This window comes from Lonchura striata, chromosome 2 (genome assembly GCF_046129695.1).
Source record: "Lonchura striata isolate bLonStr1 chromosome 2, bLonStr1.mat, whole genome shotgun sequence".
NCBI classification, from domain to species: Eukaryota; Metazoa; Chordata; class Aves; order Passeriformes; family Estrildidae; genus Lonchura; species Lonchura striata.
The window spans coordinates 110,831,126-110,858,572 of NC_134604.1; the positions used below are offsets into that span (position 1 = coordinate 110,831,126).

General features: G+C 36.6%; 1 protein-coding gene across 6 annotated transcripts in view; it reads left to right on the forward strand.

Moving 5' to 3' along the window:
* The window catches only part of KDM6A (lysine demethylase 6A), a 150,668-nt gene that overhangs the window by 24,812 nt on the left and 98,409 nt on the right, over nt 1-27,447 (forward strand). For all 6 annotated transcript variants that reach the window (XM_077781680.1, XM_021538648.3, XM_021538650.3 and 3 more), the window contains 2 exons: nt 8,726-8,834; nt 20,708-20,757. In XM_077781680.1, the coding sequence (XP_077637806.1) occupies nt 8,726-8,834; nt 20,708-20,757 (159 nt within the window). The remainder of the gene's footprint in view (nt 1-8,725; nt 8,835-20,707; nt 20,758-27,447) is intronic.

The window sequence follows — 27,447 nt, forward strand, 5'->3', positions numbered from 1 at the left end:
GAAATCTTACATCCAGCTCCAGGGAAATATTGATGAAAACAGTCTGTGGTGACAACCTGCACAGCTGTTCACCCTGCAGCTGCAGGAGTCTTTGGGATGTTTTGCCTGTGACAACCCACTATCAGGTTTTACTTATCAGAAGACTCTGCTGGCCAGTTCCCAAGCAATGTTTTGGGTGTATTGTCATTTTAGTTGGTGTTTAGTGCACATTATGATGAAAATGCATACTAGTAGCTAAAATAATTTGGACTTGGGCTTTGTAATGCATAAATGTAAAATCTGGAATCTTCTGTCACACAGAAGAAATAAGACATTTATTTTTTCCTGGAATAAGGTTCACCAGCTCTGCCATTCAGAAGTGGTACTGCTCATTAGCTGTGAACTGGATCCAGAGGATTGTATTCCTCTTATTTCCTCATCACAATTTCTTTTTGTTCTGATTGTCACAGGAAAAGGGGAAAAGGTGAGGCATAAGGCTGGGTGTTTGCTGGCATTAGTACACAAGGGTTACAGCTCCTGATGGGAATTATTGTGGTGCTTTTCAAGGTGTTTTCTGTGTATAAAGTTTTCCTACAAAACATTGTCTATGCAGGCTGGTTTTCATGGACATTTGGTTATGTTCCAGTGTTGCTCATTTTTATATGTGAGCATAATTGTGTAAGCATAGTTAAGCAGCCACAGAGGAGAAAATATGAATGACTGTGGAAAAAGGAACATGTGATATGTGGATTGTCCCCAATACGGGAGATTTCAGTGATGTGATGGAAAATCATTGGGGTGGATCCTTCTGCTGCACTGGCTGTGGTAACTTTAAAAGTGCCAGCATTGTGAGACTCCTTGAAATAGTGATATTTCAGTATTTAAAACCAGGTTCAGTCCATTTAGATTTTTTTTTTTAATCTTTTGTGTCTTAATGTGCTTTTACCAATTCTGTATCTCCTGTGGTGCTGAAAATTCCACACTTCCCACCCTATTAGCATTAGTTTTTACACTTCCTTTATGAAACAGCTCCTGACCCATTTTCACTTCCATTCTTCTAAAAGAAATCATCTTCTTCTTCTATTTTCAGACTAAGCTACCATCAATATTATTTCTGAGTACCAGGCCACCTCTAGTGCTTGAGCCCTTTTGGGACTGAAGTTTAGACTGGGCAGGTTTTGCAGAGCAATTGGTGGTAGCTTTTGAATTTTTTTTAATAGTTGCCTTTATGTTTTGCCTTCTATTCAGACAACACAGAAAAATCATTCAGTTTAGTCTGAAACTAGGTATTTTCACAAATAATATATTTGTTGTGCCAGTCTTGGTAGACATTGTCTTGTGCATTTGCATGTACATTGTTCTCTATTTCATACCTCTGTCTCAAGTTCTTTATTCTTTGTTTCATTGACATTCTTATATTTGGTGCCTGATAGTCCGTGTTACATTTCCAAAGACTTGTTTCCAGATCCAGAGATATTTTCATAAATAAGTTATTCTGATCCTTTTTTTCATTAGGTAAGTCAGGCAGCTATTAATGCAGATTCTGGCTTTATTTGTGGGTGGATTTTTGTGTTTGGTTGTATTTTTGTGTGTTGATTTTAATTATATTTCCAAAATAATTTACCCAATGAAAACCAAACCAGCTATTTATTTGTTGTATCCTATCTTACTTAAAATCTTTATGGTACTCTGCAGACTCCTAGATAAAACTGGTTTAACATATTAAAAAAAAAGATAAGTTTTATCTATCAGTGTTAGCTATCTAAGTGCTCTGAAGTATGGCATGCCACACCTAATTTGTGATGTTCTTTGTTGGCATAGGTAGAATTACTAGAATAAAATCAGATTTAGTGGTCTTAAATTTTAGTGTGTGGTGAACTATTTATGGGCTTGAAAAATTGCTAAATTAAGGTGCTGCAATTCTACTTGAAATAGACTTACTGTGGTAAAAATAGCCAAAAAGATGCTCCTGTAGTCTCAGATAAAAACAATGTTCCAACTGGCTATGAAAAATCTACTGTCACTTGGAAAAAAAAAGAAAGTTACTTGTGTTTGTTTGGGTTTTTTGGTAAAGATTACCTGTGAAGGATTTTGAATTTGAAATTCCATATAAAATTTGCCACAATCTCGTGAATCATCTGATTATGAAATATTTTCAGGGATAGAATAGACATGATTCTGTTTGCTAATAATTTAGAATTTACAGCAATGATGTAGGTGTGTGTGTATGTACATAGACATTGATATTTGACTGTATTTAAAATAAATAATGAGAGGATTGCATCCTCCAGGTGGACTCAGAAATAATGCATAGTGATTCACCACATAAGCTCCAGTCAACAAATTTTTCATAAAATCCAGTTGGTTATGGACAATGTCAGCTGGAAAGGATTAAGCTTCCTGTATTTTATGCATGTAAACTATTTTTAATATGTAAGCTATTGAGTTTTCATCTGTCTGACAGAAAACACGTGTCAAGAATGTCTTGCAAGTGTTCTTTATTTAGGGGAGGCGAGTTTGGTTTTTTTACTCTGCTAAAATGTCACTTTCCTCCATTTAATCATTCATTTGCATGTATTCTGTTTTCTATTCTGTTCTGCAGATCTGTGTTTTTTATGAAGCAATATCCCTCAGATTTCAGCAATAATTGAGTTCATGTTAATTTTCCCCTGTAAACTTAGCAACCTTGACCTTACTTCTGCTTACTATGTTGTCTCTTATCTACCATAGATATCATCTGAACAAAAATATTTGTTACATGTTCAGTATAATCTGGAAGCACAAAAGTCTTAGACTACAATAGTGGTTTTTAAAGAAAATTCATCAAAATTGTGACCATCAGGCTGTGCATGTATGTGTGCAGCTGCTTTCCTTTACTGCCTGCATTGTTTATTCTTGTATCCTTTTTCATGAAGCATTAGTCATAAAAAAATAAATTAACCCAAACTGATGATAGATTTCTTGAGAAATGTTTGAGGAGGATCAGTTCCTGTTGTTCTATACTAATTGTCTTTGAAATGATAAAGACTTTGATTCTAAGTGTTACTAGCAAACTAGAATAAGCCCACAACATTTCAATATGCCATAGAAATTTTGCAAGAACAAACTTACTGAAGAGGCTAGTTCATGGTTTTTTTTTTTTTTCTTCTTGAGGCCTGAATGTTTTGGGGTTTGAGCTTATCTGTGTTCAGCAAGCTGTACTTTCAGCACTCTTACTGAGGCTTTTGAAATTGCATTGTCCCTATGTGAAATACAAGGAGAGTAAACGTGTGAAATTGAGAGAAATTTTATAACAGAATATGAGCATTGCAAAGACAGAGCATATAAAGAAGCTTTGAAAGGTGTAGTGGGAATTGCTATTGAATAAGGAAGTAAAGGAAGTTAAGGATATTGTGCCAATACATAATATGAGAGCCTTCAGTGGAGGATCTGCTGCATTAATCTAGGTTATCTTCAGTCATATAAGAATGGTGTGCTTTTCTCTGCAGAAATAAATGAGATGTTCTTGTAAATCATCTACAGCTCAGAAGGTGATATGTATCCAGCCAGTCATTGATGGGGGAAAAATAGTTTTAACTTCTGAAGAATTCAAGCTTGTCTTTTTTTTTCTTTGCTTAGCTGAAGTGAGCCCTGTTCAGACACACTCCTGCTGCTGCAGAGCAGGAGCTGGAACTTCACCAGGAGGTTCTCTGGGCCGTAGCAAATCGTTGCCATTGTTGTTAGCAAATTGTGTGTGTGTGTTTTGGTGAATCATGGCAAGGAGGAAGGGATGGGAAAATGAAGCCTTTCAGAGCCTCCTCAGTGGCACTGAGGGAGGGAGAGGGAGCCAGCACACACACACTTGTGCCGTCCTGCTCTGTAGGTGCCCGACTGACCTGTGGTAGCAGAGGCCAGTACTGTCCACATGGTTACTTTATTTTCCAGAAGGTTAAAATATCAGCTAATTAACATTCTGTTTCTAACCATTACTACAGAAAGTGTATTTTGTTTGTCAGGAGTCTGCTGATGTCTCCCTCTCCAATTTTCATTGGAATCTGTGTTCTCATTACCTGCTCACAAAGCCCATCCAGTTGGGTCACTGGAGGCACAAGAGAAAGAAGCAGCAACTGTTCAGTTTTGTCACCCTCCCCCAGCTTATCTACATATACATTAGTGTTTGATGCTGTGAAATTGAAGGTTTTTGGAACTTCTTGAAGCTTTGGATTTGTGATTTTACACTGTATTGTCTGCATTGAAGTGCTGTGTTTTTCTTGAGCAGTTAATTTATTACCCAGTAAAATTCAAATATTTCTTTCACTGCATGTTACTGCCTGCTTGTTGCCATGTTAACAATTCAGATTGCTGGCTTTTTGCTTCACTGTAGTTGCCAGGGTTTTTTTTATGTTGTAAGTAAAAATTGCTGACTCAGTGTGCTCCTCCATTTTAATATAATTAATATATTAAAGAATTAATAGTTAATTTTTTGTCATGTTTGGCTGTTTAACCCTGCTTAGTTTCATTTGGTCAGTTATGCTTGTCGTGATTCAGAAAGGATAACATTGCATTATCTTCTTCAGAAACAATCTAAACAAGCTGTATTGATTTTTGTCCTTTTTATTCTAGTACAGGTTTTTAACAGTAGTTTGGATTTGTGCTGTAAAATACAAACAGTTGGACCCAATGATAATGCTATAGTTTTTTTCTTCATATTAATTGAAGTAGAAATAACATGGTCTTTTTTATTTATAAAGCAGAGCTGTTTCAGTGACTCCTGTATACAATATTTAGAATTCTGATTTCATCTGTTTGATTTATCAGTTAGATTTGTTTGTGTTGGGTGTATTTATTTATTTTGTTATGGTATATTCTCGATTCTAGGGTCTTTCCTTCATGAAATGACATCATATTAATAATGACCAAAACTGACATTTAGCTTATGGGGTTAGTTTTGTTTGGTTGGTTTTTTTTATGCGTGTGCAGAAGGAATGGTTTTAAAACAGAGAGGAAAAAATAATCCAGTTCCTTATCCATTGGAATGAATGTTTGGAACACACAGGGGTTTGGTAGTACATTTTAAAGGTGATTCTAGAATTATTTCTTCCTTTTGTGAACAGGTTTTGGTAGCTTTTTGTGAGTTGGTGAATACACTAAGCCTTTTTCTTCACTGTACTGTATTTAAAGGTGTCCTAAGAATTGACAGTTGAATCTGTGCAATTGGGACGCCCCCAGTCATGAACTGTGATGTAATGAGAGGGAATTTGTGTGACAATAGTGTATGACTTCAGTTGAAGGTGGCAAACAACATGAATATTGTTACTTTCTTAGTGTTATATAAGCCAATTTCTTTTCCTGCAGCCATTCCTGCCTTGGTTTCCTGCTTCTGCTCTGGTTGCCACACTGTGAAGTAGCTGCGGGTGATTATTTTGCCAAGTTCCTAAATTCTTCAGGTTTCCCTTTTATCTTCTTGTAGTCTTGAACAAAGGGAAGGAAGTGTATGATGTTGTGTAGCAATCTTCCTTTTCATTTCAGAGTCTTTCTCTTTCTTGTTAATTTGTCAATACTGGCAATTCTCAAGGCTGACTCAATTGAATGCACTTAGAGATCCATACAGTGTGGAGAAATAACAATGCTTAAAAACCTCAGGGGTTTTTAACTTCCTTAGAATTCTTAGTGTCTCAGGATAATTTAAATGTGTTGCACAAGTAGTGCCATAGGTGGCCTTTGCAGTTAAAGAATGAGATCTTTTGATTTTTCCTTCAAAGAAAACACAGATAGGTCCAGTTGTGACCTCCCTTATACATCCATTCATTCAACAGGGACAAATTCTTACCTGTGCAGAAAAATACATGTTACTTTCTAAAGATCTTTGTGGATAGGTCTGATGGGGGAGAAAGTTTCTTGGCCAAAACCAAAGTTGGGTAAGTCTTTGCCTGGTGACTCTGCCCTGACTACTGGGAAGAGCAAGAGCTACATGGTGACCAACCTGCTGATCCAGGGGATGATTTGGTGTTCCCACTGAGGAAGTAGTGCTTGCTTTTAGTTTCTCTTTCATCTTGTCAGAATGTGCTGGAAGAATTGAAAATATTAATTTGAAACAGTCTTCCCAAGTTAAGTTTGCATAAATATGAGTGTGTTGCTGATTATGTTGCAAACCAGTTAGAGGTCAGCAGAGAGGGTTTGCTTTAATGGTGTAATTGAATTGCTCTTGCAGGAACAGATAATTTACAGTTAACTGTGGCTGAAAGAGGAAGTTCTGGTGTCTTAGGCCTTGCCTGTGCTGGCATCAGTGAGATGGTTTAGCAGTATCTTCAGTTTGTGTTCTAACAGAAAGGCAAAATCTGCCTTGTTGAGAATTGCTTTGAGCTGTGTGAAAGGCTTGGGCACAGGTTTTTACATCCCTGCTACAGACAGTGCTTCAGATATGTGTGATGCCTCTTTTAATGAGGATTTACTTAAAAAAAAAGGGCTGTGGGAACTTTGAGGGTCCCCAAACACTTAAACGTTAAAGTGCGTGTGATTTATAATTTCCCGGAACATCTGTACAGAAAAATCCTGTTACATTTGTTCATAAAGCCAAGTTCTCCTTAAACACCTGTAGCCTAATTCAGGAAATAAACTACCCTAGCTTCCTCTCCAGTATTTATTGTATGCTGTTGTGGTGGCAGTTTCTGTGTGTTCTGAATTGCAAAAGACAAAATACCAATTTAGGAAAATATCAGAAGTACTATTTTATTCAGCACCTGTAGCAGCTATTGCAAATGATCAGAAAAAAGGAAACCTGTCTACAAATCAGTGTGTAACAGTAACATTAGGGGCAACCATCAAAAATTTTATTATGGTTTGTACAAATCAAGAGATGAGACCAAAAAGTGGAGAGAGGAAGCATAATGCCAAAACCAAGGTTCTGCAATAAGATATTTGCTGATGTTAAGAGTCAATACATACAGAAATGTAAGAAATGTATCTTAAGAAATCTTAAGAAATGTACTTTAGACTTGTGTGCTTTGCTTCTGATTTTAGGGATGATATTCTTTAGATAGAGAATTGACTGACTGCAAGAGGTGTTCATAGTGATGGGAATGAAATTAAAGGAGTAGTAGCTTTGATCTTTGGTGAAAAGAATTTCAGTCCTTCCACTGCAGTTTGCTAATACAAATCTAAATTTTGCAAAGCTTGCAAATACAAATCTAAATTTGGTATCTTCAGAACATGGCCAAATAGCTACAGTTTGAAGTACCTACTTTAAGTTCATGTAAACATATATTTAATGGTTTATTAAATCCTTTTAATACCACATGTACACCCAAAGCTCTGTAGCAGCATAGCTTTGTTTTGATTCATTGGAACTTTGCCTCTGAACACAGACATAAAATAAGGTTTTTCTGGACTTGGAAGTAGGTGAAAGTATGTGATACACTCCAGTCTTGGGATACAAACTGTGACCCATTCAGTACAGATTAGATCAGTAGCTGGGTTCTCCACAGACGTATTTATTTATTTATTTATTTTTTTAAATTTTTCATTTTGATGATTAGTAAAAGTATGCTCAAAGGAAATTATAAACATGGGCAAGACTACTGATTTAAATATTCAGCTTGATTCCCACCCTCCCACCCACCCCCTTTGGAATATGGAGTTTTAGTAAAATTTCTTAAAGCTCCTCATTTCCCAGAATCACAGAATATGCTGAGCTGGAAGGGCCCCACGGTCTTTGATTTACTGTCCTGTCATAAAATCAAGGAGTTCATAATTGCAACCAAATTTGAAACATACACCATGAATAGGTGAAAGCCATAGATTAACTAGCTGGAATTAGAATTTGCTGGAAGTCTGTCTGGCTTTTGAGAACTGTGCTAATGCAAAGACCTTCCTTCCCATGTAAATTTTTTCAACTGCTTCAATTCAATGGCTAGTAAGTGCAGAATGTTGGGAAAGTGATTTTATTTATTTATTTACTCATAACCAAAGTGTAAACAGGGTCAGGAGGTAAATAGGGTCATGAGGTAAGGATGTAATAGGTTAAAGATAATGGCAGTTCCGGTGAATAGGAGGTGTCAGTTCAGTTGTTAAAAATGTATATTCATAGCATAGAACATTCTTTGCTTCTGTGTGTGTCACTTAAAATCTTCTGGGGCAAGTTTTCTCAAACTGATATTAATTTCTAATTGAATTTACATATCTGACTTTAGCTTTTCTGAGCCTACAGTAGGAGGCAGTAAATTATTTTATGACATGTGAGATGTGAAAAGAATTGGATCTTGGGAAACACATATAAAGATACATGAATTGCATAAGGAAACAGGTAGTGTGTTCTTTGGTTCAGCAAAAATGAGTAAAATAACTGTTAAATGAAAAATTATTTCTTTAGGGAAAAAACAACACAATGAGAATAAAATCAGAGAGGTTTCTTTCTTGCAGATTGGAAAGAACGAAATCAATCTTTTTGTGTTTCATTAATTTTAAAATTAAAAATTGTCAGGTAAGTTAGAGATTTGTTTTGTGTTGGGGAAATGGAACGTTCACAGAAGAACCAGAGAAAATTTCTGTTGTTTATTTGTTGTCAATTTGCAATAGAATCAGTGAGCTTCTACATCTGTTCTGTCTTTAATATTACATTTCTTCTTTGAAAAGTGATGCTGACTCCGTTAGTGACAGTGTTTGTAGACCTCGTCTTTCAAGCAAATAAAAAACTATTATGTCTCAGAATGTATATTATTTGATTTAGTAAAATACAGAATTCTGAAAACCTTGTATTTCTTTTTCCCAGGCTGTTCGCTGCTATGAATCGCTAATTTTGAAAGCTGAAGGAAAGGTCGAGTCTGATTTCTTTTGTCAGTTAGGTCACTTCAACCTCTTATTGGAAGATTATCCAAAAGGTAAGAATTTTAAGTTATTTTGATAAATGTCTTTGGGGAGCTGTTCTTCAGTGTAGGTGACACAACAGAATGAAAAACATTGGGCTAAGTCACTGTTTGCTTGGTTTATACTGTATTTCAGAGCCCATAAAAGAATTAAGACTGGTGATACCTTAAAAAAAAACACCTTTATTCTTGCTTCTCATTCTTTTTTATTTTAATGAAAAACAAAAACCCAACCAAAATACTCCTTGTTCAGGTATGAATATGAAATTGGCTGGCAGACCCAGTGTCTGAAGCCTGCCTGCCTTTCAGTGATTGTGAAGTGTGGGTGAGAGCTGGGTAGAACAGGTCAGAATATTTACTTCTTTTTCCATGGGATGTCTTTTTTCATTGTTGTTGCTTTTTAATTTTAACATGTATGCAGATCTCTTTGTGTAGGGAAGCAAACAACACCCTCACCCTGAAAATGTGTCCTCCCACCCCCCCATGCTTTTTTCCAAACACACAAAAATGCTGGTTTACAGTTTCCTTGGGATGCAGAAACAGGGAGATGAGTTATAACTGAGGGTACTTCAGAAGCTTGGTGACTCAGGCTGGCTGTGGGCTGCTTGATAGCAGTGTGTCTGTGGGTCCACTGGTTGGTTTTCTGTCTGACATTAAACAGGGTGAGTTTGCCTTCCTGGGACCTTCATTTCTAAAGTGAGAAACATGTAGATTTGATTCTGCTCAGGAGGAATTTGCAGGTATCTGTATTCAGTCTGTAAATTCAGAAGGGTTTGGGTGATGAAGGCATCTGATTTGTACTTAATCCCATCCAATGAGAGGGATATAACCAGATCCAGAGGCATGGGAAAAACTGCAGGGAGCATGGCTGTATGCTGTCTCTAAAATTTAGTGAAGAATAGTCTGATCCTGTGCTTTTGTTTTGTTTTAAGAAAATTCTGCCACCCCCTCTGCAAAAAAATTTATACCACTCTCTCTCATTAGCCTAATAAAGTTAGAGGTGAGTGCAGTGCTACCCTCTGGACATACTTTACTTCACAAAAACAGTCCAGGATTATGGACTGACCTGTATGAGCTCTGCTTTTGAGTTGGTAACAGTTAAGAATGACAGGACCGGGTGTTGCTGTGGATCAGAGGCAGGGTTTACTGATGGGGCATCTACTTTGTACTCTGTGTATGGTTTTAAAAACAAGCATGAAAAAATCCAATTGATGGTTGGAAGTATCAGTTCTCCAGAACTGTAAAAGAGCATTAGCACAACAATGTGAGAAGAAACTTTAAGCCATTAAAAATCTGAATTAAAGTACTTAATACTTTTTAAAATGCCTATTTAAAGTAACATCTGAATTGTAAAAAAAGCCTCAAGAAGACTAAAAGCCTTGTTAGTTATGGAGTGTTAAGAAATGTATCTGTATTTTCAAAGAGGTACAGTAGTAGTTGAAAATACTGGAGGAATTTTAATTGATATAAAAAGAGAAATTAAAGGATTTTTTTTTATTAAGTGAAGGACATATGTTCCTGTTCACTACAGTTTTTGAACTCTAGTACCAAAGACTGTAAAAGTATTACTCTTAATGCAGAAAGTCATAGGTGTCCTATAACTAATTTACTACTGCTGTTTGAAAGAGAGTGTTTGTGTTCCATTATAAAGTAAAAATAAATTTCATTACATGATACAAGGTTTGTTATATTATCATACATTTTAATTGCATTATAGTTAAATTTTTATAATTTAGAACAGAAAAGCGAGTTCAGAATGTTTTGATGTCACTAATAAATATTTTACCCAGATTTTTAAGTCCTGAAGTTCCAGAAGTGTAAAATGCTGAAGGAGCATGGTCTTCAGAACTATAATTCTGTGTAGTCTGAATTTAGTCAAAATTATGGATAAGTCAGTGTGTTTAATAAATTGGATGTAATTCATAAAATACCACAAGATAGCAGCATGTATAATGCTCCACAGTTTTTCTTCCTTAAAAGCTTGTTACTTAAATATCTTCAATAAATGCATGCACCTTTGTATATAATGTGTGAAGTGTTTTTTATAAGGCAGAAGTGATAGTGTTCTTTGTTTAAAAATGCTTGCTATGAAGTTTGTGCAGAGCAGAACAAATTATGAGCTGGCTGTAGAACTGGGATCAGTGGTCAAGACAAAGCAATGCTGGGATGACAGGGATCTGGCTTTCATGTTGGTAGTTTCTTCTCTTTAGATCTGTCTCATTTTTTCACAAACACACTGGCAGTGAAGGATCATGCAGCTGGGTGCATTTTGTTGCATGTTTTTAGTGTTTTGATGTAGCTAATACTTTCTTCTGAATGTACTGAGACTGTAGGTTATTTCTTTGTAAGAATTAGAACTTACACACCGGAAGAGGGATCTTGAAAAAAATTCATGGCTGGTTGCATCATTGAAACTCACATTATTGGTGCTAGTCTTGTCCTTGCTGCATGTGCTCAGAGGGTATCAGTGAGGGGCAAGCTACCTCTGAATGTGCAGTCAGCTGATGTTTGATACTGAAGTCTATTTAACTTTATTTTTTTTTAAGAAAGCAGTTAAATATTCTAAGTTCCCTCTAAGTTCAGTACATTTTTTGTCACTCATAGCCACTGAATTCCAAAATCAATATGCTTTTATTTTTCTTTCTTAAAAATAAGTACTTGTCTCCAAGAAAATTTTGAGCTCACATCAGAAATTACTGGATGAGGTTCTTTCTTCTCAGTATGATACCTGAGCTAAGACTGGAGTGTCTGTGCCACTGCTAACCTTTAAAAGATCTGAAGCTGCTCTGCAGGTTGCAGTTTTCCAAATTGCAGTAAGTTTGATACTGTTGATAGCTAAATGTTTTCTCTGCAGCCATGGAATGGAGTTTCTGTGATACCAGCACTCTTCTGCTGTTAGGAGAAGGTCCCACACAAGGGATGAGCCCCTTTGCAGATTTTGAATCCAGTGAGACATGGACTTGTATTCAGACACTTACCACCAAGATTGCAAATGAATTGGTTTCAGCTTTGCTTGCATGGTCAGAGTGGTTTCTATGTTCAGCTTACCTTTTATTGTTTGTGACTGATTAGAATTTGGCTTTGGGATTTCCTAAAATGGGACATTGACTCCTCCTGGTGAAAACTATTTCATTTCCTCAGTAGAATTTTCTTAACTCTAATCTGATTCTTCCTCCTTTCTCTTTTGACAAGGCAGATATTCCCCAGCTGTTGGATTGTTTCAGAGGTTCCCAAACCTTTTGTTGCCTGGGCATGCCCTGAGTGGCACCCTCGTGTCTGCGGGTTGCTTTCTTTGTGCTGGCACAGCTGAGCCTGCAGCTGTGTGGGGAACTGATCCAACTGAAAAATAACCCCTCACATAAATGCCTTGCAGTTGCCCCAGAATGTGAAACCTCAGCCTTGGGGTTTTGCTGGAGGAGGTGGATGGGTTGTCGTGGAGGCCTTTGGCTGCTGGGAGGACTTCTGGTGTGAACCTCTGAACTGTTTGCTACTGCATTCCTCAGGACAGTTGGGTTTTTTACCAAATTACTGTGCTCTGGGCTTGAAAGAAACGCATGTTCCACTGATAGTTGGAGTTTATTTTTCATTTCATGGATGGTTTCCATAAGCAGTAAGGATGAAGATAGTGATGTTTTGAGGTTTGGGTTCTAACTTACTGCCTGCTATTTAATGAGCGCATGGATTGACATCATCTGTGTTTTCCTTAGGGATATTTTTTTTGCAGAAGGGTCACATGCATTGACCGTGTTCTGTCTGTGACTTGGAGGACAGCTCACAGTGGCACAAATGGAGATGTGCTTTAATCATTTGCCTCTTTGAATTGTTGTTCTCTAGCAAAATTCCTGGAAGTAGAAAATGCAGTTAATGAATGAATGATTTGAGAAAAACATTATTTTTTTGGTGCCACAGTCACTAAAACACAATAAATATTGTACTGAAATAATTCTTATTGTTGTACTCAAATGGTAGTCTCATTTTTAAATGTTCTGTGTCAGAACAGTTTTAGTAGTATTTATTTTGATTATAGATGGTGACTGCTTAGTCAAAAATACTAATATAAAAACATTTTAAGTTGTTTATAAGATAGTGCTCATTAGTTAAGGGGCTTTTTTTTTAGTAATCATTAATCTGAAATTTAAATCCATACAAAAAAACCTACCCCAGAATGTTAATTGGGCTCTTCTATTACGATGCAACCGAAACCCAAAATTTAAACACTTTCTGATTGTTCTTTTGTAAAATTGTTTGGTTCTGAGAAACTCCCATATTCAACAATGTATATGTGTTCTTTTGTACTTAAAATTCCAGCTCCGTAGGGAATTTCTCTGTGGTGGTTAAGGTCTTTCAGGAATTTGAAAGGAAGTATTGTTATTGGGAAGCATTTTCATGTGCTGTGCTCTGAGTAGGGTAGCAGCGATAATTTTATAAAGGGAAATATAAGGGAAAACAGCATGGACAGGATTGTGCTGATTCCTGCTGGGCTGTCTTGTCTTACTGATGAGTCCTGAAGAACTAGAATGAATTAAATAGCATGAATGAGTAAAGGAAGAGATGACTGTTTCAAATAAGTGTGATGTTTAGGTTTAAGGGGGTTTATTTTGTTGCTTGTAACTGGTACTAACTGGTAGAATTTGAGTTGCTTCTATTTAGAGCTGTTTAATAGAGTCCTGAAGATGAGAGAAATTTTGGGTGGTTTACTTTCAGATGGTTTAAACCATTATGTGACATTTTGGTAGAAAAAAGGAAGCTTAGAACATTACAATGTTCTTTACAAATTATGTGTATGTGGAGCAGAGGTTAGCAGTGGACAGTTTTATTATAAAATATACCAGGGCCATGTTTTTGTCTGGTTGTCTGAAAATTTTCACTTTGGACAATGTTGTGTTCTAAATAAACACTTAATTGTTAAAATATCTTTTTGTGTAGTACACTCTTGGAAGGATTTTTGTGCTTGATGAGAATCCATTAGGTTTCTTCACTGGTTCTCAGTATTTTAAGACTTTCACAGAGTTCAAGATCTAAAGAATTTCTGTAACTCTAAACTTCTTGTCAAACCCTTGTATATCTTTCACATTTAATACTTGATTGGACAGTGGGCTTCACACCATTTTGCTGCTGCATTACATTTTCAGATGAGGATGTGGAACTGTTAATAAAATTTCTTAGAGGAATATTTGATGATTTTTCTACGTTAAATCTATGCTTGTATTGCTTTTGTGTGTCAGCCTTCATTCTGTGTTAAAAGGAAGACATGCTCTAGGCTTCTTTGATTGTCTCTTTGGTACTTTCAGTACAAATCTCTGGAGGAAATAGAGAGCAGCATCTGCCTGAGGCCTTAAAACAAAAGACCTGAGTGGCATTTTGCTGCTCTCACTTCCACATTTTTTTTTATTATTACAGAATCGTAGAATCACGGAAGTTGGAAAAGACCTTTAGGATAACCTAGTCCAACCATTTACTCAGCACTGCCAAAGCCACCACTGCACCGTGTCTCCTGTAACACATCCACATGTCTTTTAAATGCCTCCAGGCATGGTGACTCCACCACCTCCCTGGGCAGCCTGTGCCAATGTCTGGCAATCCTGTCACAATGAAAAATTTTGAAATATCTGTATCTCTCCTGGTGCAACTTGAGGCCATTTTGTTTGTCCTGTCAAGACTTGTTGTTTGGAAGCAGAGACCTGCTGACACCTTGTCTCTCTACAGCTGCCTTCCATGCAGTTTGTAGAAGGCAGTGAGTTCCCCGAGCACCTTTTCTTCCAAACAACCCAGCTCCCTCAGCTGCTCCTCATCAGATCTGTGCTCCAGACCCTTCCCCAGCTCCATGGTCCATTCCTGAACATGCTCCAGCCCCTCAATGTCCTGCTTGTCTTGAGGGGCCCCAAACTGGATGCAGGATTTGAGGTGTGGCCTCAGCAGTGCCCAGTACAGGGGGCAGTCACTGCCCTGGTCCTGCTGGCCACACTATTGCAGATACAGGCCAGGTGCCATTGGCCTCCTTGGCCCTCTGGCTCATGTTCATCCAGCTGGTGGCCACCACTCCAGGGTCTTTTCCACCAGTCACTTTCCAGCCCCTCTTCCTCCAGCCTTGGGGGATTGCTGTGACCCAAGTGCAGAACCCAGCACTTGGCCTGGTTGAACCTCAACCCTTGATCTCCGTGTCCAGGTTGTTGATGAAGATACCAAGCAGGAGTGACCCCCACACTGAGCCCTAGGGAGCACACCTGGTGACCAGCTGGATGTAATTCCATTTCCCACCATTCTGAACCTGGCCATCCAGCCAGTGTTTACCCAGCAAAGTCAATTCTATTGGCTCAACCTTGGAATTTTCTCACCTTTCGATGACTTCAATTTTATGGCAGAGCAGTTTTCATCTTTGCTGGGTTACAACACCATGGTGGGTGGAACCTGCACTATAGATAAGCTGTTTCTGCAGCCTGAATATATCTCTTAGGTGTTTAATGAAGATTTATTTTTTTCCTGGAAGCAGTCATATTTAAATCAAGAGATGTCTTCTTTCCAAGCTTCCCTTGTGCAGTTATTCAGCTGATTGTCTGTTTTACTATTAGTTTCACATCAGATAAGCACAAAGAAACATTAGTGTTTGTTCAAAAATTAAATTAAAAATAATTATATTTAAGAAAACATACTGTTTTACACAGACCAGTATGAACTTTGGTTTGTATTAAAGTTTTCTTTTCAGGGTATGTTGTCCAAATCAAGCTTGCTGTTTCTATGTTCAGTAAGCCAAAAATTTGTGTTAGTCACATTTAGCCTTGCAAGGTGCCACTAGATGGTGTTAGTATGTAGTTCACTTTCTTCTTACTCAAGCACTAAAATACTCAAACTGCTCCATGTTTGTGTCACTTTGAAGGCCTCTTAAGTTTTAAGGTGTCATAAAGTAGGTTTATTAGAGCAGATCATAAAAGCCGTCCTCTGTGACTGCACGATTTGTGATGAAATGTGCTAAAGGTGACAAGTGGGTGGTTGTCACTCAGTCTAGACATTCTTCCTCCCCACTGTCACCTTCCTTGTTTGTTTAGGTCAAGTATGTAGATTCTGGATACAAAGAGAGATTGTCTTATCTTACTACTGAAACGAAATTGTGTTAACATCCTATGAAATTAAGTAGATGGAAAAAAAAAAGTCCTGAAACCACATATGTGGTAATTATATTAAATTTGGTTTTTATTATCTATATCATACCAAGGGATCTTAAACAGGGGGGAATAAGGAACAAGTGTTATCCATGTGCTGCTTCTGACATGGCCCTTGGCTCTATCATAGTGGGAGAGGAAGGCAAACTCTAAGGGGGCACATAATGAAGCCTGTCAGGGTTGAAGTAACCATACATATTGCAGAGTGGGTAGTTCTGGGTGACTAAAAAGCCTGTAAGAGGAAACCAGTAGACTCCCAGTGTGTGAACTCACTGAGAGTCAGCTCTGCACAAGGTGCGTGAGGTTTACAGATTCTGAAGGGAGCCTGAGCTCAGGAGGATTCGTACTGTTCAATGGTTGCAGTTCTTTTAGAAAGGTGGTATTTTGCTTTTCAGAGCTATTTTCAGGTAAGCATTTTATTTTCATCAAGCAGTGTAGCTGATGGTGGTTGACTTGAAAAGCTATGTATAGCTTTGGGGTACACATGGCCCCTCCTCTGGGGAGGATGGTAAATGCTGTATCTGCCACTCTCAGGATTTTCAGGAATGTAATCACAAGGATTACCTGTTAGGAAAATAATAATCATGGCCAGTTTTTGGAGAGAGGTGTTCATAGCAAGAGCATAAACTGATGGAGTAAGAAATTAAATAAAGGATAGAAGGAGGGAAATAGGAAACGGAACACTTCTTTTAGCAATTGTTGAGTATTGTTTTGGGTGTTTGAATGTGATCTGTCAGTTTTGTGCTTTTAAGAGTTTTCTGTGGTTGACTACAAAAAGTAGTTGAGAGTGAGGCAAGAGGCATTGTCCTGCTGTTGATACTCTGTCCTGTTCTTTGAGTCCAGACATGCATTTTCTGGATGCTCATCCGTGTTTGACATGCAGGGAAAAAAGAAGTTTTTACGTCCTTTATTGTCTTTATACAATTCCCTTATGTGTAAGAATTTCAGTGGCAAAGTTTTAAATTGAAAAAGCTCAATAGTAAGTTCCTAATCAAAAGATTGTCTGCAGAATCCTGCCATGCCTAAGAGTGATTTCAAAGTACTCGTTTCATAATGTTTAAGACAGATATCATAACTGAAATGGGATAATTCACTTGTATCTGTAAAAATAAAAGTTGACCCTATGTTAAAAGAGAGTCAGTAGTTGACAGAATCTTTTTGTGACAAAAATTGTCTCACTTTGGAATGACCAGTCTTGGATGAAAAGTAATGGTGCAAAATGATACTTCAGCCTAAATGTTAGTATTTTTTTTTGTTGTTCATTTTGGGGGTTTTTTTGGTTTTTTTTTAATACTACTAATGTGCTGCATGACCCAAGTAACTGGGATTTTTTGCTTTTTAATAAGCCTGGAAATATCATCCTACAGTCAGAATCATAACACTGATAAAGCACACCCTGTGTCAAAGATACGGATTTGTGTAAAATTCTTGTGGCTCTGCCAATTCAGTTGGTCTTTTTTATTTAGAGTAAAGTTTGTATTTTGAGGGATTTGCACTTATTTCCTGTAGATACAAAGTTAATTTAAGGGAGAAGTTTCTTGTAGTTCACAGTACAGGTTTTAGATAAGGTGCTAATTTCTACACCATAAAATTTCAGATAAATATCTGCTTGTTGGTTACTCAGGGACTATGAAATATGATAGGGTTCAAAATTTATGGTTCATGTTTTTCTTTATATCTAGGTTTGTTCAGTTTTTCAAAAATCTTGCTTTTATAATTTGATTTCTGGAATCTTATATGCAAGAATCTTCTTAGGGATATGCCTGATTAGGAATATTTCATGTGGGCTCTGGCAAAAAGAACATTTTCTTGAATTCCTTTTTTTTTTTTCCGTTTTTCTATTCCTTTAATCCTTTGCAGCAGCACTTGAGTGCTTATGGAGCAGATATTTAATGTAGTTGTAAAAGGGGCTGAAATCAGACTTCAGAGGTAACTTGCTGTAACTTGAGAACTTGATAATACTGAAAAGCATGCATGGTAACACTTTTTAGTTGTCTGACTTTCCTGAAGAGTAAAGGGACATTTAGCTCTGTCTTAAGGGAGCCCTCCATCATTCATCCTTATGCACTTCTAGCAGAACTCTGAGAATTTCAGCATTTCATCTGCAAGAAGTAGAAAGGGAATACTGTTAGTTTAGAACAGGCTGGATCCCTGGGTGTTTGTGAACCCACCAGGAGGATTGGGCACTTCAGACACTGAGGAGGATTGAAGTGTCCTCTTTGTTCCTCTGGAAGAGAAATGTGGCTCCTTAGAATGGAGGCCTTATCTTGTTATCGTGTAAATATAAATAGACTTCAGCAGTCCACGCTTCCCATGTGCTTGTTTTTAATTGTAACTGAGCTTGGCACATTCAGTGATCACTTCAGCTGTTCCTGTGGGAAGTTACTGAACTTTATTGAAGAATGGAAGAGTTAGAAAAGAAAATCGCAGCCAAACATCCTTTTTTCTTAAAGAAAACTGGTAGAATGTCATGGAGCAAAAGAATCCTTTCTGTAATAACTTCCCTATGTTAAATTGAGGTGTTAGGATTTTTCAGGGCAAGTTTTGTCTTGCTTTCTTTTTTCCTATTCTTTCCCTTTAGGGCATTCTGTTTATTTATTTATTTTTTTTTTAATACTGTTGACATTTTATAAACTTAGTAGCAGTGTCTTAATTGCTATAGGTAAGCATATTCCACCTCTCCTTTTTAATGGATACTCTCATGTGGGTACTTCCTGTATTTTTTAACATCTGCAGTGAAAATGTTACCCCTTTTATTTTCCCAGTATAAATCCTAAGCATTGTATTTAATGTTCTTTTCATCTTTTTATCCATATTCCCTATGTAGTTGACTGCAGTAGTTGTTTTAAAAAAAAATTTTACAAGAAGTTGTCAGTTTTTTGAATCTTGCATAATATGTTGACCGGAGTATTTGAAATACACTTTAACCCTTACAATTTGGATAGGTACTGCTTGAGTAAAAGGAAAAAAACTCCTTTTATTTGTGATGTGATGCATTACGAAACTGTTTCATAGTGCATGTGCATGTTCCTGTTGGGGAAAGCAAAGTCATTACCATGTTCAAGAGATAATTTTTCCTTTTCATTGAAAACTTATTAGCGATGTCTGGAAGAAGTTGAACCTAGAAGTACTTTTGGGGGGCAGTAGGATGTTATTTTCTCTTACTGTGAAAATCCTTTAAAACATTATTATAGAATGTGACTAAAATATACTTAGTTTTAACATTCTTCAACTTACATTGTTAGACTGAAGTAATACTCTTCAGTTAGTACCAGTTTTGGGGTTTTTTTGGGGTTTTTTTTTTGGGGGGAGTGGTTGGAGGAGGAATTGTGTTCTTAAATTGTGAAAGACTAGATTTTTAAGTTATTTTGTTTGAGTTGGACTGTGTAAGCATTTTATATATATTTCATGTTAATAACGTGTGGTCAATGAGTCATCTTCTAAGTTCATTTTTCTTATCTGGGCATCTGAATAAACCACAGTTTAGAACACCAAATTAGAAATTGGCCTCACAAGAATTTTAGTGGAGAGGAGCACCTCATGGGCATGGATCTGCATGTGTCTGTTTACAGATAAAGTTTGACTCTCCATAGACAGAGCAGTGCAGAAGTTCTGTGTCTTTACCATGATGTATGTGTTCTTATTTCACTTAAGCACAAGAACTTTGATCAAGTTACAAAAACCAATATGCAAGGCAGGCATTGGAGGGTGGTGACATTTATGGATGTGATTTATCCATGGTGCTTGCAGGATATGGTAGAAAAATGTTACAAGTTACAAAAACAAATATGCAAGGCAGGCTTTGAAGGGTGGTAACATTTATGGACGTGATTGATCCACAGTGCTTGCACCTATAGTACACCTGGGTCTTATGTCTTAACCTTTCAGTGCTTATGGTTTTCCAAATCTGGAGTTGTCTTCTTTTGTTGTTTGGTTTCCAAACATTATGTGTTTTCCATTCTTAAATCTTAGGGAGCAAATACTTGAAAAATCAGTATCTTGGTGTTACTGCAGGAATCTTTACTTAAAATGCTTTATTTTTGATGGTTCCTACTTATGTGTTCTTAGAAAAAAGCAAAGACTGTTTGTGTTCTAGTCCGAGGTGGCCCATTAGCCCAAGGGCAAGATGAATCTCCCAGAATTTTTAGTGAGGAAGAAGGATGCAGGAGTAGTGATTTGAGAAATTGGTTGCTAAGTAGAGCTAAACAGAACTGTTCTTAGCACTGTTTTCCAGGTTAGTCTCGGCCATGCTGTGGAATAAAATGTAAGCTTTTTTTTTTCTGCTTGCTTTTGTTTCTCAGAATGAAAGGCCATGTGAAATTGATTTCTCTTTGTATGTCCCTCCTCACCAGTTCTTCAGAAATTACAGGGCATCAGGGAGCGTGGTAAATGAGCTACATGATTAAATTTTTAAATCTTAGAACAGCTTTGTCCGGGATGAAAATCACAAAATTTCAAATTATTTCTTTGTTATAGGTTTTCTTTAAAATATTGCTTGATTTACATTTGTAAGATTAATAATAAATATACTTTTGGGTTGACATTTCATAAAACAAAATTATAATCTTAAGGAATGCATTGCCCACAACAGTGTACTTACCATGGCAGTGTTACTTTTATTAAACCATTTATCATTTTAATGTTGTGTATTCTGACTCTTAAGGATTTTTATCTTTTTCTTCAAAGAAAATGAAACAAAACAAATTGAACATTCATTTTTCTCCCCTACAGCATTATCTGCATACCAGAGGTACTACAGTTTACAATCTGACTACTGGAAGGTCTGTATATGCTTTTTTTTTTAATTTCAAAATGTGTTGCTGTAATTGTTCAAATTTTTAAAATAGATTCTGTTCGACATAAGTTCAGACTATCTACCTGCAATTACTTTCTGGCATATTAAAATTGAGTCTTAATGTAAATGTTCACATGTATGTGCAATTAATTATAAATTCCAGTGAAAGTAAGTCTTCAAGTTATGTACTGAAAAGGCAACTCAATTAAGCTGACGGGTTTTAAATAATTTTTGTTGCCATCATAATTCATTATTTCAGGGTTTTTTTTTGTAGCATAGATATTTGGATGTGTGTATGGAGAGCAGCACAACCACTTGAAAGCTGCTGCGCAGGCGTTGGACTGGGAATAGGAAAAATATTCTCAGGTTGCTTTCTGTTTCCACAGACACCAAATTGTTTAAAGTCCTTTTCAGTATTTTAAATAACACTCTTACATCAGATAGGAGCAGATCCTGTTAGTGTAGCTGTCTTGTCTGTAAGTAGAGGTATTGTGTCTGTCAGTAGAGGTATCATGACTTCAGATGAATAAAATTGAAAAAATTCTTACCATGCCATTGTCAGAAGTTGTCAGCATTGGTATATTGTCACACGAAAGAATTTGAAGCTCCTGGTTGAGAGAGAGGTGCAGGAAAGCACATAGCACATGAGATACTTGTGTGGTCTTCAGCAGCTGTTTTCCTTAGAAGTGTGGATAAATGCATCTTTCATATGGGAGGGCTCATGAAGAGCTCTTGGTACCACATAGGGATGGCTTTAGAGAAACAACATTTTGTGCATTCTTTGCATTTATAGAGACTGTAACAATGCTCTGAAAAATGCTTTGGCATCTTCTCCCATTTGGGCACAGGATGGGGAGAAAGGCAGGGTGCATTAAGGGTGAAAGAGTGAACTAAAATAAGTGTTTTATAGCAGATAAAGGAGAACTCCAGTTGGAGGATGCTAGGGAAATTTTTGGTATTGTCTTGTAAAGCCCCTGCTCCAGCAGGAGTTGTGCAAGTGCCATATTTTACTGAGCCATTTTGGAATGGAAGGAGTTTTTCCAGAAGTAATTCCTGCAGTTTTAAAATTGCAACAATAAAAACATTAATCTATTCTTCTTACATGCTCTTGGAGAGCTGCTTTAAAGATTGCTGTAAATAAATGTTGAAATCAATCAATTAATTAAAAATCAATTGTAATAGTTTCTGTTGTTTTTACTCTTTCACATTAAGCATGTCAAAATAGTTTATGACTGAGATTAGTTTTTCTGGTTTTTATTCCAATGGCTCATTATTAAAATAATTTAGTAATCACCTACCATTTATTTCCCCTGCATTTTCAGGGTGGAATGTAAATTATTATATGTATTTCTGTAGGTATAGGTTTTTTTCAGTGTGGCACAAAATATTATCTGCAGTTAAAATAAATGGAAACTCTGTTCTGCAGTTTCATCTCAAGAGCATTGATGGCAACAAAATTTGTTTGAATGCAGTATGTGATATTTTAACACACCTGTTTCTTGTATATATCTTCAGAATTTTGCCATGCGGGGATTATTTTCCACAGTTCCAGTTGCAAACGTTGAGAGCATTGTTTGCAGTTTACAAAAGAGCATTTTGAGTTCTAGAAATTAAGAATCCAACCCAACAAGAAGAAGAAACCAAAAACCAATAATTTTTCTCCAGGTTGGCCTCCCTTGGGAAGGATTTCATTGTTAGTTTCCTTAAAAATGTGTGGTCCAAAGTGGTTCTTTTCCTGTAATCTTGGGGAATTTTGTCAATTTTGATATTCATGAGAAAGAGCCTGAAAAGATCCAAAACCATTTTTTCAGCTAACAAGTTTTTTACTGAAAGTGGTAAAAATCACAGGTGGATCATATTTCATCTTATCAATGGATGATGTAGCTATTCTGGAGTTGGCAGTGGGAAGCTGCCTGGATTGGGTCTGGAGAAAGACCTTTCCCTCCTTCCTCCAACTAGAGGATTTATTGTTTCTTGTCATCCTTAATGCCTTGTATCTGTAAGAAACCATTTAGTCAGAAATAGCAAGTTTATGGTGTATTTTTGGTCACACTTTTTGTTCTACTTTGTCTTTTTTTTTTTTTTCCCAAAAAAGATATGGATGGCAAAAAACTCAGTTGTACTTCCTTATTTTACTGTTGTGGAATTTTTAAGAGTTTTTTTTCTTTCTTTCTTTTTTTTTAAAAAAAAAAAGTTTTTACAGGGCTGGATGTCATCAGTTAAGTTGTTGGAATTTGTGATAGTAAAGGAAGGGAGAGAGAGAAGGGTGTGAATGAAGGCTGGTATTTGGGAACTCTGAGAGATCTGGGAAACTGGAGAATGCTGAATCACATGAAGGTTGTTATATAAGGCAGGGCTGAAGTCAGACAGGAGCAGCTTTATAAACGTGGGCATTTTATCTGAAGTTACAAACTGTCATGCAGTGCAAATTTACCTGGGTGAAATAAGTGTCCTCTATGTGCTCTGCTTTTTAAAGGAAGAACTTACAGAACAATTGTGAGAGTTTTCAGATTGCTTTGTGTGTAGTATGGTCTCCTTTTATATTTTGCTTTCTGCTACAATGGGTTTTTAGAGTTGCATGGGGTTGGAAATTGAGTGTTATTTTCATGCATTGTTCATTTCATGATATACAGCCTGTATTTCCTTTGATGAAAAAAGCATTTTACATTTTTTTTGTTTCCCCATGGATTTTTCTGATGGTCTGAATTTTCATAGATTTTTCTGATGGTCTGGTCTGAAACAACCAGGTTGTTTTCTGTCAGAACTTGATGCATGGGTTGTTTTTTTGCTATTGCAGTAAGCGTTGTGTTGATTGTATGGAACAAAAAGAGAAGGAAAAAAACACTTTAGAAAATACATTCTGGATATATATTCTAGTGACAAGAGTGAAGGTGAAAGGTTAGGAAGATGCTGTATTTTGCCATTTACCAGATCAATACTCCCTCTGTGTTGATGAGATATGATTTCCTTTCAAAGAACTACCTGTATGGATAGTTTTGAAGGTGTTGGGTTGCGTTATGCCACATATTCCTAAGTAGACCATTTTTTGCTGTAATCTTTGGTAGATCGGTGTAAAATGTCCTGCAAAATAGAGTTTCTACAATTTTTGACTACAAAGGCACTGTGCTACCTCAACTCAGCATTTAAAAAAATTGACTTGAAATTATTTGACTTGAAATATCTCAACTTGGATAAAAGCTGATCTGACTTTCATTCTTGCATTCAAGTAGTTCTCTCAATGTTTCTTATGTGCCTAAGCTAAAATGCTAAAATAAATCTCCCTTCTGTGCAATGTACTTCATTCTGATTTCCTTTTAAAACTTCCCTGTGTCAACGTGTTGAGGGAGGTGAGGAGGACTGTGGGGGATGAACAGATACAAAGGGCAGTTCAGGAGAGGGAGACAACAGCTAGAACTGCAATTTGTAGATGTTGATGCTCCTGGGAAAATAAAGATATCAAGTGTAAATGTCTGCCATGATTATCAGTTTTGACATATTCTGAGGAGGCAGGATTAGAAGCTCAGTAAGGAGTAAGATATTCCTGATTTTAGCCAAACATGATGGCAGATATCTGGCACCTGTAGGAAGTTATTTTAATCATCTTGTGGTTGTATTATAATGGACTTGATCATAGTGAACTCTTTTATATAATACCTGAGTTTGGGTAGGGCAGTCCTAGACAAATTCCATTGCATGAGTGTTTAAATCAGGATCTATTGCACTGACATAGTTGTCCAGGGCAGGAGAGATCCAAAAATCCAATTCCACAGATTTGGGGCTCCAAGAGGTGTCATTGCTCACTTGAGTGACTCCTGGGAGAGTTCCTGAGAGAAGAGCCTGGTTATTACCCAGTATTTAGATTAGATCTGTGCTTAGGCATGGCACTGCTGCTGCAGCCCTTGTCTGGTTTGATAATCTTGATTAAATATTTGTGACCTTTGTAGGTAGGTGAGTGTTCACAAATTGTCAGGAATTGTGTGCCTGCAGTTGTAACAACACAGTTTGAATAAATAAAACTTTTGGTACAGCTGTGTTAGGGAGCAGAAAGTTCTTTTATGATGATTCTCTGAAGTGTTTGAGCATCTGTTGGGGACATCTCTGTGTGTGGGGAATTAACCTGAAGATTTCTAGACACTTAAATCCAGGGCATTGTGGACAAGTTATGAGGAATGTGACAACAGCACTGCTGAAATCCATTGTTCTGTGTTAATTCATCGAAGAGTAGCATCATGCTGGTTTAAGTTTTATTTTATAAAAAAGTGTATTTTATCAGACTAACAGAGTATGCAGGTACTTAAACATTTCTATTCACATGTGAATAAAGTGAAAGATTGACAAGGCACAGCATTTAGAAATGCATCTTAAAATGTTGAATGTTACTGTGAAAATGACTTGGTTATTTTTCAAGGTGGGCTTTACTTTGGAACAGGATGCTAGACCTTGGATTGAGGATGCCTGAGAAAGAAAAGAGACCTCAATTTATTCAGCTACACTCAACTGTAGTGTCTCTTTATCAAGCAGTGCTTGGAATGGATCAGTCAGGAAGTCTGAATGTTCCTTGAAATGTTTAAGGAACACTTAATTAGTGAGTTATATCCTCCAACATGAATTCAGATATAGAATTCTTGTTAGCTGTTGACTTTTGTTGGAAAGTTGCCTAGAAGGAAAGTAAATCTGTCAGGAACTCGTTATCATTTTATGAAAATGGCCTTAATCACCCTTCTCTTTAATAAAGATTTCATTTATGTGGACAAGGTGAAAACATCAAAGACGTTTGGTAAACCCCAGGAAGGGTTTTCAAAGACCTAATTCTGTGTTACAGTGGATTTTTAAAACATCTGGGTGCAAATGTGGTGCAAACTGATCTTACAGTTGCAAAGCTATACTGTAAAACACTGAAGGGTTGTGTTAAGAAAAATAGAGAAATTGAAGAGGAGGAAGTAAATGCCATAATTATCCAACAAGGTGAGGTGTTAGTTTAGTTCTGGAAAGTACCTGTTTGGTACTCCCCTACATATGTTTACTGACAGGAGAATAAATTACTGTCAACAAATTTACCTTTTTTAATATCTATTTCTTAAATTATTCTTGAAAATAAAGTTCTGCCTATATACAAATAGGAGATATATACAAATAGGAGAATTTCCCCTCATTTTCTTAGGTAATCTTTATAAAAGAGAGAAGAACCCAAAACTGTACAGAGGAAAAAAACCTCCAAAAACCAAACGAGAAAAACCAAAAAACCAAATCAAAATCCCCTGACCTGAAATTCTCTTCAGAAAGCCAAATGCCAAAGGAAAATTCAGTTGTGGATGTGTGTGCTAATCATGGAAGGGGGATGTGATCTCGGTCTGTGCTGTTGTTGGTTTGTTGCAGGAAGCAATTTCATAGCACTCCTTTTTACGTTGATCTGAAGTGTGTTTGAGTGCCAGGTAATATTTTAAAATGGTGTTCTGTAATTAGAGCTATGTAGAAATTTCTCAAGCTTATGGCTAAAACCCTTGTAATTTGTAGGAAGGCTGTTCCAAAGAGCTGAAGTAACTAAAGACCATGATGTTAAAGTGTGACCTGTTGCTTCTTTTAATTGTTTCATGCAACTTTTTTCCCCTCTTTCTACTTTTTTTCTGTTTTGTTTGGTGAAGTGGCTTTTGTTGGTATGTTTCCTTAATGTTATAAAGTAGGAAAATAATAAAAAAAAATTTTTTCTTTAATTTTGCCTGTTTTGCTGTCTCTTTTTCTCCAGACTGTAAGTCTGTTTCTCCCTTTATAAACAGTTGGACAAAAAGCAATTACTAGACATACTGATAACAGCAAATAAGAGAACATTTTGCACCTTGGAGATCCTTTAGAAGACAGCAATTTTCCACTTCATTGACTCACAACTGTTTTACTTTCTGCAGTAAACTCAAAAAACCAAGTAGTTTTTTTAAACAGAATTCATCAAAAATTTCATTATTTTTAAATTAGATATAAATGCTTGGATTAATTGAAACAGTGCAGTTGTATAGAATCAGTAGAAATTGCTGGAACAGACACCCTTCTGGAACAAAAGTTGGAGAAGTAGGATGATTTGTTAACACTGCTTTTTATTCAAGCCCTTAGGTTTTTGAAACTTTTATTTTAAAGAGAATGGTGATTCTGTATAAAGAGATAAATTTTGCCTTAAGGGTCCTCAGAGAACAACATTTTACAATTACACAAAAAGGCTTTAATGTAAATTATTGCCCCATAGCACCTCAGGGTACCTACAGAAAAAGCACAAAGAAACAATCTGGTCAGAGAAGCCTTAATCAGAAATGTTGAGAAAAACTGATCAGGAAAGCAAGTTTCAAAAATTCTCACTGAAGCTGAAGTTTGCTGATATGAAGACATTACAAAAGGAACTGGGAGACACAACAGTGACCTACAGATGGGTACATTAAAACCTGCAATTCAGAAGCTATTTGCAAATCAAAATGACAGGGTAGGAATAGAATAAATAGAAAGAGGAAATAGGGATTCAGAAAGTGAAAAATAAAATCAGGAATTAAATAAATATTCAATGTCTGTGAAGCATGGAGATATTAATAATACCTTCTGTATGCTCTTTAATTCTGCCTGACAATATAATGGTTGTCACTGAAGCACATGGGATTCTGTACCACCCCTCAGTTTTGACTAAAACCAAGTTTTTGGA